We start from the raw sequence: 14457 nt of genomic DNA on the forward strand, positions 1-14457 counted from the left end.
TTTTAATCATTTTAACAAAAGCAATGTAACACTTAACTTTAACAACTTTATAATGCTAACCCTGTTACACCAGTTGAAAAAAGTACAGAATGTTTTTACCATGTGAAAGTTAAATGACAATTTTGTCACTGCAGCTGCATTAAGCAATTTGCAAATTTTACTTTCAGAGTTCACATTTCATGAGAATATAGGAAGTGAAATATCACAGTGACAAGATGTGCCACTCCTGTGGTATTCTGAGATGTAATTTTGAGTCTGAGGTTAGAGTTTCAGGAAATGCTAATGCTAAACATTGCATGGCAGAGCAAGAGAGTAAGCAGAGCTCCTCGGCTCTCCGGAATTGCTGGATGAATGAACACATTAATTCAATGAGAGTTTATTAATAGAGGACTTTCACAACAGGCAAGTTCTCAAAACAGCTTTACATTAATCAACTCTAGACACCTAGTGAAGCTGAAGGTGAGTGTCTCCATATTAGTGACCATGCCAGTCTAATCACAGCACTGCAAACTCTCAGTAGAAAGCTAAGCGCCCCCTCAGAGGCCTGACCATGTTGGTCAACTGCACAGATGAAGAACGGAGGCCATTTCACTGCGTGTTGTACTGTGTATGACTATGTATGTGACAAATAAACCAAACTTGAAACTTGAAACTTGAAACTTGAATGAACCAGATACTGAGAAATATTCAGAGCAACAGGCTGCAGCATGAAAAAAGGCTAAACCACTTGACAACATATGTAATATACATGATATGTAATATATGTAAGTCACTCTGGATTAGATTTAAGAAATTGAAATGTATTTGTTTTTCTTTTTGTCTTAGCAGTTATTTGTGAGAGAGGAACTAGAGATCATTAAAAAAGAACAAAAAATGAAAGAACTGAAAAAAGATTTGCATGTGCATTTACAGGTCATATCTCTCACAAGATCTTATACAGAAGTTAAGAATTACTAAGAAGTGTTGCTGTATCAGAATCAGAACTGTGTGAGAGAAAGTGCTGCATACAGTACAGTCCTTCAACAGTCCATCTTTCTAAAGCAGGTTAACGGGTTATAAAATCAGAGCATCAATGGAGGCCATCTATTCCAACAAGAACATTAAGAAGCATGTGACGAGGGCAACTGGAGATGGTGAATTTTCTGATGGTAAGACGCATATTTTATGTTTGTCTGTTACAGAACAGAAATGAGAACGTTGTATGGGTTGTGTAGTTACTGTAGTTTATTGAGTTTTGCTACTGATTGTATTTCTAAGGTGCTTAGTCTGCAAATTTCTTTTTTGGTTTTTTTGGTATTGATAGTAATGGGACACTCGAAAATAGGAGTTATGAGGCACATACGTTTTGAACCCCTTTACGCACCAGTGGTTTTAATTCAAATGTCATGTTATCGTAGATAACCGATACTTTAGAGTGTTAACGCGCCACTGAAATCTGCTGCTTCAACCTTTAATTCACACATTGTAACGTTTAGCAGGGACAAGGAGAGAGGTAGGATGCAAATGCAGTTCTGTATAAACAGCAAGAGAATTAACAAACAACACAGGAGGCTAAAATTACGACTAAAACAGATGCGTAGCATGAGGGACACACTAAGGCAAACCAAAACATGAATAAAACAAAAGGAAAGAAAAATATATCAACAGAGAAAAGGACAAAAGGCTGAATAACAAAACGCCATCTGCACAGAAATAGAATTGTGGCCAAAAGTTTTGCGATTTACACAAAGTTTGGTTTTACAACGTTTACTGCCTCAGTTTTTTTTAGATCCTTTTGTCAGAGGATCTGACACCATACACCATACATATGGTGTAGTAAAGTACAACTATAAGCATTTCATACGTTTTTTTTTTTACTTTTCATTGACAAATACATCCACTTTAAGCATAATATTTACAGTGTTGACCCTTCTATTTTTAAGTCTTCTGCAATTCGCCTTGGCATGCTGGATATCAGCTTCTGGGCAAATCTTGATCAATGGCAATCCATTCTTGTCTAATCAGTGTTTGGATTTCGTCACAGTTTCTGTGTTTTTGTTTGTCCACCCTCTTTTGAGGATTGACCATAGGTTCTCAATGGGATTGAGATCTGGGGAGTTTCCTGGCCATGGACCCAAAATTTCAATGTTTTGTTCACCAAGCCACTTGGTTATCACTTTTGCCTTGTCACATGGTGCTCCATCATGCAGTAAAAAGCATTGTTCATCACCAAATTGCTCCTGGATCATTGAGAGGAGTTGGTCTTGGAGGATGTTTTGATACAATTCCTTGTTCATGGCAGTGTTTTTAGGATAAATTTGAACAAACCCACTCCAAACCAAAAGTGGGTTTGATTGTGAAAACTGATATTTGTGTCAGTCTCAAAACTTTTGGCCATAAGTGTAGGTTAGTTTCAGGAATTAACCAAAAGTTCAAACATAGTTCTAACATGTCCCAATTCGAGAGTTTTGTGTGTGTGTGTGTGTGTGTGTGTGTGTGTGTGTGTGTGTGTGAGAGAGAGAGAGAGAGAGAGAGAGAGAGAGACAGACAGACAGACAGAGACAGACAGACAGAGAGAGAAGAAATAGAAGTAATTAATACAAATTAAAAACTAAACAAATGTGACAGAATGGAAGGATTACACAGGTTAGGCTGTTCTGTGGCATGGAATCATTTCCATTGTCTATGCTTCGCCATTTGAGGTGATCATGCGATTTTAGAGGGAATAAAACCCCCCACCGTAACAGCTTATCCTGGGCAGTTCTGACACAAAACAAATTGAGTGGTATCCTGTATACACTTGCAAAAAGTATCTGTGTTTGCAATATAATTTCCCTGTGAACATATTTTTATCTAATGCTGAGGACAGAGGGGCTTTCAGCAGCCTTTTAGCAGCCTTTCATCCTTAACAGTGCAGAATAAATAATCATTTTCTTAAACAAAAATAATTTGCTGTATTCCCAACTGAATTTGCATGACCACAATCACAGTGTCTATCATATTTAGCTTTTAAGTTGATCCTTTAAGTTGATCCCTAAGTTGAGCCACTCAACATACGGCCTTCTTGATAATAAATACCTTAATAATATCTGATTCTTCTCATCTTGAAACAATACACATTTTTTCCCATTCATTTTATTCACTTATATTTTTAATAATGAGTAAAATAATTATTATTAATAATAAAACATTATATTTGTATGATGCTTTTCAGTGACCCAAAGATGCTTACCATATTCAGTAAATAAAAGAAAACCTAGACATATAAAACATATAAAAAAAGGTTTGAGAAATATTATAAGCACAGGAAAAACAATTTTTAACCCTTGTTAAGGTTAGATTGAAATAAATGTGAATGTGATGGCAGCAGGTATGGAGAATCACCATAAAACAAAGGAACAATAAACACAGCAGCAGAAAAAGAAAATCAATCACATGGGCAGTAAAGGCTCTTGGAGCAGCAACGCAAATGAGCAGGCTTCACTTGGCACGTTTTCCAGGTGCTGTAATGACAAGCAATGCGCAGCACTGGAGGAGAGTATCCGTGGGCTTTAAATAAGGGGGAAGGTACAAGCAGTGTGTGTGTGTGTGTGTGTGTGTGTGTGTGTGTGTGGGTGGGTGGGTGGGTGGGTGGCTGTTTCACTCCGTCTTGGTGCCAGGCACACCGAGACAGTGGAATTGATGGAAAAAAATGTAAAAGCTCTGTTTGAACATATTTACTTTGTCTTTTCTGTCATAATCTGTTGATTAGTAATCAGGTAAAGCATAAGACAGTGTTATTGATATATCCTTTTTGTAAAGTGTTATTGACAAGTTGCATATGACACAATACAGCTAATACTAATACTGCTGGTAATAACTGTTGATGAATTCTGAAAAGGTTTGGGGGAGATGTTGTAATTCCAACACACTGTGGTCTGGGGAAATGAAATGAAGCATCATACAAGATGGACTTTGTTACAAATTCTCAGTACATTTCCAAAAGCCAATATTTTTTATAGAAACACTACACTGCTTTTTGCAGACTTGTTTATTTCACAAATGCCTTTAAATTCATTCATTCTCTCTCTTTTTCTCTGTTCTTTATATTGCTCTCATGTTCATGTGACAAGAGAGTTCCAAATCTGATGACATCATATACTCTGAAGTTCACATCATTGACTCAAATCAAAATAGAAGTGAGTGCAATGACCATCTACAGCTTTTGTCCACTATAAACCAACTTTAAGAAACACCTTAAGTGGTACTATCTAATGTAATGACTTGAGAATTAATCTAGGAATTAATCCATGACTCTCTTTGTCATTTGATGCAGCAAAGGAGGAGGAGTTCACCTACTCAAATGTGGCCTCCTCTAATCCAGGTGAGTCTGTATGAGAATTTGAATGGTTTATTAATACATCTCAGCTCATGTGTATTTTGTGTTTCACTTCTGTAATTAGTTTCATCTAGGGCTCATGTTGGTGTAAATACATGTATATGTACACTCTCACTGACCACTTCATTAGGAACATCTACCTTGCACCTGCATCCACTGGCCACTTTATTGGGCACTAGCCTGTGCCCTGTTGGTACCTTTTATACATGCACAGGTACAGACTGTAGCCCATCTATTGTTATATGTGATTGCCAACCCTCTACACTACAGGTGGGGAACATTATCTGCACTTTTTCACTGGATATACATGTACCAGTGCAATGATCACAGCTATGACATGTTAGTGCTTTGTTGTTAATAGTTTGTGTTTACATTTACATTTACAGCATTTAGCAGACGCTCTTATCCAGAGCGACTTACAAGAGTGACTTACATTATTTGTTGAGAATGATGTGCACCATTCTCAACAAAGCAAAATACTTAAACTACGCTGAGAGCAGCAGTCCATTAGACACACACTGACTGTTGATGATGACAAAGGGAATGAGCATCACACATTTTCACAGAACAAATATACACAGACTGTATTTTTTTTTTAATTAAGTACTATTTTGAATTGGTCCACCTAATGTGTAATGAAAGTCTAAATATGATTTATGAATATGAAATATGAGTATTGTTGTGGCATCTGAATTTGTTTTAATTGCATGAGAATATGATTTTAACTGGACTGTTTGATTCTGAAATTGTGAGCAGGTTTCTATGAATTAGTGTGAATCTTGGGGTTTGTGCTTATAGTGTTGAGGAAATGGTTTAGTTTTAGTTTTTCGAATTTGCAGTTACATGACCACAATCACAGTGTCTATCATATTTAGCTTTTAAGTTGATCCTTTAAGTTGATCTCTAAGTTGAGCCACTCAACACATGGCCTTCTTGATAATAAATACCTTAATAATAACCGATTCTTCCCATCCTGAAAAAATACACATTTTTCCCATTCATTTTATTCACTTATATTTTTAATAATGAGTAAAATAATTATTATTAATAATAAAACATTATATTTGTATGATGCTTTTCAGTGACCCAAAGATGCTTACCATATTCAGTAAATAAAAGAAAACCTAGACATATAAAACAAAACATATTCAGTATACAGAACATTTACAAATATCATTTACAGAACATAGACAAGAGCTGATGAAAGAGGAGTTTAGGTTTGAGAAATATTATAAGCACAGGAAAAACAATTTTTAACCCTTGTTAAGGTTAGATTGAAATAAATGTGAATGTGATGGCAGCAGGTATGGAGAATCACCATAAAACAAAGGAACAATAAACACAGCAGTGTGCTGGCAAGAAACAACATGAAAAAGGAAAACAAACACGTGGGCAGTAAAGGCTCGTGGCACGGCAACGCGAATGAGCAGGCTTCACTTGGCACGTTTTCCAGGTGCTGTAATGACAAGCAATGCGGAGGAGAGTACCTGTGGGATTTAAATAAGGGGGAAGGTACGAGCAGTGTGTGTGTGTGTGTGTGTGTGAGAGGCTGTTTCCCTCTGTCTTTGTGCCAGTGAAAGTGATGAATTGATGAAAAAAATGTAAAGGGTCCAATCCCAAAAGTTTCTCCCAAAGTTTATTCAACCCCCCCAAAAATGTAGACTATGAAACAAAAGCTTGAAGCTCTGTTTGAACATATTTACTTTGTCTTTTCTGTCATAATCTGTTGATTAGTAATCAGGTAAAGCATAAGACAGTGTTATTGATATATCCTTTTTGTACAGTGTGATTGACAAGTTGCATATGACACAATACAGCTAATACTAATACTGCTGGTAATAGCTGTTGATGAATTCTGAAAAGGTTTGGGGAACATGTTGTAATTCCAACACACTGTGGTCTGGGGAAATGACATAAAGCATCATACAAGATGGACTTTGTTACAAATTTTCAGTACATTTCCAACAGCCAATATTTTTTATATAAACACTACACTGCTTTTTGCAGACTTGTTTATTTCACAAATGCCTTTAAATTCATTCATTCTCTCTCTTTTTCTCTGTTCTTTATATTGCTCTCATGTTCATGTGACAAGAGAGTTCCAAATCTGATGACATCATATACTCTGAAGTTCGCATCATTGACTCAAATCAAAATAGAAGTGAGTGAAATGACCATCTATAGCTTTTGTCCACTATAAACCAGCTTTAAGAAACACCTTAAGTGGTACTATCTAATGTAATGACTTGAGAATTAATCTAGGAATTAATCCATGACTCTCTTTGTCATTTGATGCAGCAAAGGAGGAGGAGTTCACCTACTCAAATGTGGCCTCCTCTAATCCAAGTGAGTCTGTATGAGAATTTGAATGGTTTATTAATACATCTCAGCTCATGTGTATTTTGTGTTTCACTTCTGTAATTAGTTTTATCTAGGCCTCATGTTGGTGTAAATACATGTATATGTACACTCTCACTGACCACTTCATTAGGAACATCTACCTTGCACCTGCATCCACTGGCCACTTTATTGGGCACTAGCCTGTGCCCTGTTGGTACCTTTTATACATGCACAGGTACAGACTGTAGCCCATCTATTGTTATATGTGATTGCCAACCCTCTACACTACAGGTGGGGAACATTATCTGCACTTTTTCACTGGATATACATGTACCAGTGCAATGATCACAGCTATGACATGTTAGTGCTTTGTTGTTAATAGTTTGTGTTTACATTTACATTTATATTTACAGCATTTAGCAGACGCTCTTATCCAGAGCGACTTACAAGAGTGACTTTCATTATTTGTGGAGAATGGTGTGCACCATTCTCAACAAAGCAAAATACTTAAACTACGCTGAGAGCAGCAGTCCATTAGACACACACTGACTTTTGATGATGACAAAGGGAATGAGCATCATACATTTTCACAGAACAAATATACACAGACTGTATTAAAAAAAAATTAAGTGCTATTTTGAATTGGTCCTCCTAATATGTAATGAAAGTCTAAATATGATTTATGAATATGAAATATCAGTATTGTTGTGGCATCTGAGTTTGATTTAATTGCATGAGAATATGATTTTGACTGGACTGTGATTTTAACTGAAATTGTGGGCAGGTTTCTATGAATTAGTGTGAATCTTGGGGTTTGTGCTTATAGAGTTGAGGAAATGGTTTAGTTTTTAAGGAAATGCATCTTAGCATCTGGAAAAAACTAAGAAGAAGCAGCACAGTTGTCTTTCACTAATTAGGTTTCTGGAAGGTTTATATATATTTAGAGTACTGTACATATTTTAAACAATTTCTACTTGGGGAAATTACTGCTATTTTTCAAAAAGAGTAGACCTATTAGAGTCTACAGGTTCTAAATAGTATGCCATTTCCCCTTCTCCTGTAATCCCTGCAACCACAGTGTTTGTCATGCTGATCTGAGCTCGAGACCATGTAGAACTTTATTAAAAATTATTTAAAAACACCAGCAGACGCTTGGGTGACAAATGCTTGTTGGATGTCTTTTTTGTTTATTCATATGGAGGAAAAGTCATTTTAGTGACTAACAAGGGGAGGCAGAAGCTCAAAATCTTTAACTAACATTCAATGCCTTTTATTTGTTAAATAATTCACCAAAATTAATTTTGGTCCTGGCAGCTGGTCTTCAGCCTGGACCAAATGTCACTGATGACCCTTCATCAGAGGCAAGGTCAAAGGTCATTAACACTGCACAGGTTAAAGAGAGACTTATAGAGAGACTGTTGCTGGTTTCTCTGTGTGTTCTTCTCCTTTCTGTGGCCCTCGTCATTGGAGTGCTCTGTGAGTGACAAATCAAATGCTTATACATTAATAATAAAGTATGCCTTTTCACTGGCTAAATTATTATTGTTGTTGTTAATTGTTATAAATTGTTTTTATCATTATTTACTTGCTTAAGATCATGGTTGGGTTAACATGCTGGGCCATTACGAACTGATGTTGTTATTGTTTTTCCCTCCTTGTTGTTAATTAAGTAGACAGTAGATTTCTTTTCTTTCTCAGATGGTTTTGGAAAGCTGTCCCATGAAGAATCTGAGAAGCAGTTGAACTTTTTCAGAGGTCAGTGCAAGATGAAGTCAAAGTCAGTCCACTAATCAAAACTATTTCACACATGAAGTATGAAATAAGAGCTGGAAATGCAATCTTGTGTATATTATTAATTTAGTAATTTTGTCATTCCTTCATTGGTTCAAACAAAGCTCAGGAGTAATCAGGGGCTTCAGGTGGTGACAGGGATTACTGATTTTTAACACCAACACCAGCACGTATAATGAAACTAAATGACTAAAAGACTTGTCACTTTTCAAACTGATGTGAGTTTAGATAATTACAAGAAGATCTTAAGGAGTTACAATTTAAGTGAAAAGATTCTCTCAGGTAAGATTTTTTTAATAAGCAGACATATATAGTGTGGAATTATACAGTGTTGACTGAGGAGTTAACTTAGTGTTAGTTGTCATTAATTTGACATTCATATTAACATGGTGACATCATCTTTATTTTCCAGAAAGAAACAGCAGTATTGAGCAGCTGCAGGCAGAAAAGAAAAACCTGACCAGTGAACTTCAAAGTGAGATCCAGATTTACCTCTAGAAATATTAAAACTCAAATAAAGAATAAGGGGCTTACTAATCTGGACCTCCACACTAGTAGATTGATGATTGTTTTGTTCTTTCATTTCAGGAACAAAGAACACTATGGATGAGAGAGAGAGAAACTACCAAACAGAGAAGGAAAAGTTAGAAAATGAACTCAAAGGTAAGTAGAAATCTAAGTTTGAATCATAGCTTGACCTTTGTATTTGTAAAATATTTTACCAATCCTCATATCTTATAAATGTGCAGAGTCTCCCTGATAATGTACACTGTTGAGTTAAAATTGTTATGAATGAACCCAGCTGTCATTCAAATGTCTGGTTGGTTTTTCCATACAAATGCTCAGAGAGCCACACTGACTCAAGACATGGGGGGTTGAGTGTTCAACAGAAACCTCTGACTTTGTTTAGGAGAGACAAAGAATGTGTGTGCATTTGTGTCTGTGTCTGTGTGTATGTGTGTGTTTGAGAGAGAGGAAGAAGGGAATCCTCTAGAGAGGATAAGTAAATGGGTCGACATGTTACTGACAGATTAATTTGATACATAAAGGACATCAAATTGATAGTCTAACATATTAACAAACATGACTGACATGGAAATGAGGGGGGGAGCAGTTCCCCCCTAAGAGACAGCAAGTACATAGTGCTTCATATACTACCTAACAGAGATGTTTAGTCTAGGAGATTGTTGTACACTTATAGAAGAGGGTATTATTCTTACACATTCAATACTCATGCTAGTGACACAGAGAGAATGTCACAGATGGACTGTGAACACAGAGAATGTCATTTTAATGTAGCATCCACTCCACCTGATTGAGTGGCAGTAAGTTCCATAATCATGAGTTCGGATTCTACAACCCCAGCCATTAGTCATTCTCTGTTCACAAGGAGACTGAACAGGTGGACATGGGGCTGTAGCTGTGGGTCAGTGCTTTTATTCTGTTCAGAAAGAAGCACACCATCACAACAACATGCAGACATGGTGTGAATGCTCAATGTGCAGTTCAATAGTTTCGAATTCTACAAAGATGCCTGTATTCCGTAGAGTTGCGGGGGAACAGAGAATCGGACAGAACGTTACGTGAGGTTGATCAGTACACAAATGTGGTAATGAGTAATATTTATTAAGTGTATTACAAATGTCATGATCATAAAAACAGCCCAGTGTCATTATAATGGTAGAATTAATAGAGATTTAATAAATATTAAGGTAATTTTGTTAATTTTTATTATACACTTCACAAACATGAAATGAAATATGTGGAGTATAAATACACAGACTAACAAGGGCTAAACAAGGCACAGATGAGGAACATTAGGGGCGGGAAACACAGATGATATGTCACAGAGGTACCTGAGAAGAAACAAAACCTCATGGCATGGTCGCCTCGTGAACCAAAACGCCAGATGGAGAACTATAATAGTTGTTCTCATTTTGCCATATATTCCCATATTTAGAATTCTACAATATGCCTGGATTCTGGAGTATCAATGGAATAGCAGAAATCCTGAGTCAGTTAGACAGTTAGAACTATTAAACAGCTCACCATACATGTTCCATGACATTCAGATTTTAGAGAAAACATTGAAAACCTGGAAAAAGAAGAGGATCTTTCTGTTCGTGAGACTAGTTTGGTCAATCAGCTCTCTGGTGAGATTATAACAGTCAAGATGTAACTTTATTTCTAAGATTTTTACTGAGAATTAAAGACAGACAGACAAGCTATGTGTGCTGCATTAATCTGTGCATCTTGGTTTCACCTTCCATTTCTGTATTGGAATACACCACTAAAACTGATGCTGCCAAAGCCAGAAATGTCTGCTCTCTTATACAGACACAAAGATGTCACTTTGTGTAATGTAGAGCAATCACACGGCAGACGCAGATGCTGTGAGGAGAGATTTATTAAGGGCAAATCCATAATCAGAGTTGTTAGTACAGTACAGGGTCAGTGAGTCAATACAAAGAGAAGGGGAATACATAGTTAATACAAACACACAGAGACAAAAAAAAGGGAACAGACTATAACTAAACAAGATAAATACAAGCAGTGAACAAGCAATTAACACAAGCTATAACGAACAAGGCATGGATTACAATAGCAGGCAGAACAAACACAACAGAGGCACGGAAACACGGCAAACCAGCAAACTAACACGGAAAAACACAGGGTAATGAGGCCTAACAATGCAGAGGTGATACAAATGAGGTGAAAACCAAAAGAAGCACTGGAAAAAGAATGGAAAAAATGAACCAATGATATGAGAGAGAGAAACCATGGAGACAGGGACACTAGGAAAGGCCAATCATGACACTTTGACCTCCACTTCCTACTTTTACAGTCAAATGCTTTGCTAAATATCAGTACTCTCATATAGAATCAGTACTGTAGGAAAGAATATATATTTTGTTGTTGTATTCATCTTCACTATATAACTCATGATTATTAAACTGTTTTAATGTTAGCTGTCATAGACCTGATATTCACATGTGCTGATATATTGGTGTTGTCCTGATTTTCCAGAGATAAACAGGAGCAATAAGCAGCTGCAGGAAGAAAAGAAAAACCTGAGCAGTGAACTTCAAAGTGAGATCCAGATTTACTTTTATAGTTTCTATAGCAATAATACTTCATTATCTCTGTTTTGATATATCGCAACAACATAACGACTTGCAGAACCGCTGTGAGCCACACAAACAGGAACTGTGATAGAGTCACATATAAATACTGTGATTGTGCCACACATACAGAGACAGTGAGTGAGTGCTTGGTCCATGTACGTGGGTTAATACTCCAGTTTCACTGTAGTAGAGCAGATATTGAGTAAGGCTGTTAAACACACACTTCAGATACGAGAGCTTCCCTCTGAATTTGCTCAGCTTACCAACTTATGCAGCATATACAAGAACGTCCACTGTAGTGTATCTTTCATTTACATAGTCAGCACTCTGTGGGCCATTTACTAATTTTGCAAAGGACATTTTCTGTCTCATTATTCTTTCAAAGAGTATTTTACTGTGAATAGTAGAGGGCAAAATGTGTTGAGGTGAATTTATTCTTGTTGGTATGCTTGATTGTCTATTTAATCTTGTCTGATTGGCCTGAGTGTCCTTTGGTTTATCACTATGTGATACTTGAAAGTAAATACATAATATTTTGTGTATTTATCAGACTTTATATTGTGTATAATAAGCTGATCTCTTCAGCATTGTCTCTGAACAGTGTATTAAGACTGTGCAACCACATTGCTGCAGCTCTGAAGATGAAATCAAACCACTGTGCTCGGGGTTGGAAGTTCTTCAGTGGGAAGTGTTACTACTTCTCTACTGATGAGGAGACCTGGACTGCCAGTCGGGATGCTTGTGTTGCTGTGGGAGGACATTTGGTGATTGTCACCAGTACAGAAGAGCAGGTATGATGACGTCTGAATGTGATAGCTGTGACACTAAAATACTCACTGAAAAACAGAAAGGTTATGCCCTTATTGTCCTGTTCATCGGAATGTTTTACAGATTATAATCACAATATTTTTCATTAAAGAATTTCTTAAAAAGATCAAAGCCTGGTTCTGGAAGGGAGTTCTACTGGATTGGTCTGACTGATGCTGTGGTGGAGGGAGAATGGCGCTGGTTAGATGGTACAAAACTCAGTCAGACACCGAGGTTGGTCCATTACAGACACCACTGAAAAGTCCTGTTCATTTCGAGGTCACATGATCATATCATGGTAGATCACTACGCATTTAGTCTACATGCTTTTAACAAAATGGCACACTTGTAATAGTGATTTGTTTATTTTGTTCCCTTGACCACCAGGTTCTGGGCTGGAACTGAGCCTGATGACTGGAAAGGAGCTCAAAATGCTCACCCTGAAGGAGAAGACTGTGCTGTAATGGAGCTCAGCTCTGCCAGTTATGGTTTACAGGATGCATTCTGTAACAAAGATAACAGGAAACACAAGCATGTCTGTGAGGCCAAAGCAGGAATGTAAAACATAGAGATAGTAGAGATGTTAATTATGGCAATAACATAAGATGTAGGGAAATTAAATCTCAGGATGAATTTTCTTTGTATTCGTTTGTGTCCCGCTTATATATTTATTTGTTTGTTTAAGTATTCAGGCATTGCTTCATGTTCATATCTCTGTGTTGATACAAACCATATGGTCATCAATGAGTTTAGGCTTGTTGATGATGCAAGATGGCACCTTTAGCTCGTTAGCAGTTTCAGTCTCATATGATGAGCAGGATGCTTTAAGAAGCACTGTGTAGTACTGAAATGCATTAGATTGCTACTGTAACAATTTATCTTATTGGTGTAAATGTGGAGGTTAGAGCACTGTAAAGTGAAATGTTGATTTGTTCATTAGTTCTAGAGTTTCTTTGTATTTCTCACAGCTTTGAGACAAAGTGTGGGGGGGTTATTCAAGGTAAAGCTTCATCCAGAATGATTTTGGAAAGTGTATTTGATAAAATCACCATTATATAATTCAGGTATCATACAGGTGTGTGATGTTGCTTTTTTAAACTCATAATTATTACAGTTGAAAATAATAAACATCAAAATCTGAAGAGAGTGTTGTGCAACACATAAATTTTATTTTACCAGCCCATAGTCACGAAATATTCTGATAGATTAAATTCAGATGGATAAACCCTTTTATAATTTAAACAGCACTGTAAGTATTTCCTACGTGTGTGTATGTCCCTGTAAGTCACTGCACTGGTAAGTAATGTACTGTAATCAGGAATGTTTTTGTAAGTGCAGCACTGTAGATCTCACTGTTACATTATTTTACTGCTGAGTTTTTTGTTTGTTTGTTTGTTTGTTTTTAAACAATTGTATTTTCAGGGCACTCTTTTGAAGCCAATCTGAAAGGATGAGTAGCAAGAGAACAGCTAGACAGTCACATTACTGAGCACTCTCCATCAACCACATTCTAACAGTCAGCTTTTCTGAGAAAGGAGACCCTCTAAAGGCTTCTAAACAACCCCAACCAGGTGGAGCACACTAATGCAGTGTTGCTGGAGAGTGTTGGGCTGTTGGGGCTTCAGCTTTGAACAGCAGCATTAGTAGGGCACACAGAGAGAAAAACAGGTGAAATTCAGGCTAGTCAACCCTAGCTGCTTGGTCCTCGCTCTCCTGGAGGCGGTACTGGGCATGTTGGCCCCAGTGGACCACCAGCGTCCACTGGTCAACCCAGATCCAGTACACTCCCTCAGACAACCACTCCAGCACCTCACACAGTCCATCCCAGTTTAACTGTAGTCTAGGACAAAGTTCTTAACTCAAATCAGGCATGTTTTTACTGAGCAACTGCCTTGACTTTCTACAGTTCAGTGGCCTCACCGCTGACTATGTGGCCGAGGAACTGGAGTACAGCAACACCTGCCACTCTTCTGTCTCACTGCCTGTCACAAAGTCGCCGCCTCTGCCCTATAGTTTCTTTTTCCCCTGGTTTGTGGT

At 37.2% G+C, this 14457-nt stretch overlaps 1 protein-coding gene across 7 annotated transcripts; it reads left to right on the forward strand.

Annotated features, from left to right (window-relative positions):
- Positions 1-710: 710 nt before the first annotated feature.
- LOC145660417 (uncharacterized) lies at positions 711-13564 on the forward strand. Of its 7 annotated transcripts, XM_081725401.1 has the most exons (15): positions 711-764; positions 1042-1148; positions 4092-4157; positions 4295-4342; positions 6453-6518; positions 6656-6703; positions 8012-8173; positions 8396-8452; positions 8717-8770; positions 8901-8963; positions 9077-9151; positions 11516-11578; positions 12247-12404; positions 12533-12654; positions 12808-13564. In XM_081725401.1, the coding sequence occupies exons 2-15, from the start codon at positions 1073-1075 to the stop codon at positions 12980-12982; spliced, it is 1233 nt and encodes a 410-aa protein (XP_081581527.1). In that variant the 5' UTR covers positions 711-764; positions 1042-1072; the 3' UTR covers positions 12983-13564. The 7 variants fall into 7 exon arrangements, 6 of the variants coding, with proteins under 6 accessions (XP_081581527.1, XP_081581528.1, XP_081581529.1 ...); XR_014126776.1 differs by lacking the exon at positions 711-764 and having other exon boundaries at positions 910-1148; positions 12505-12654; positions 12808-12947; XM_081725402.1 differs by lacking the exons at positions 711-764; positions 8717-8770 and having other exon boundaries at positions 910-1148.
- Positions 13565-14457: the final 893 nt, after the last annotated feature.

Source organism: Electrophorus electricus, chromosome 13 (genome assembly GCF_041902795.1).
Source record: "Electrophorus electricus isolate QZ-2024a chromosome 13, ASM4190279v1, whole genome shotgun sequence".
NCBI classification, from domain to species: domain Eukaryota; kingdom Metazoa; phylum Chordata; class Actinopteri; order Gymnotiformes; family Gymnotidae; genus Electrophorus; species Electrophorus electricus.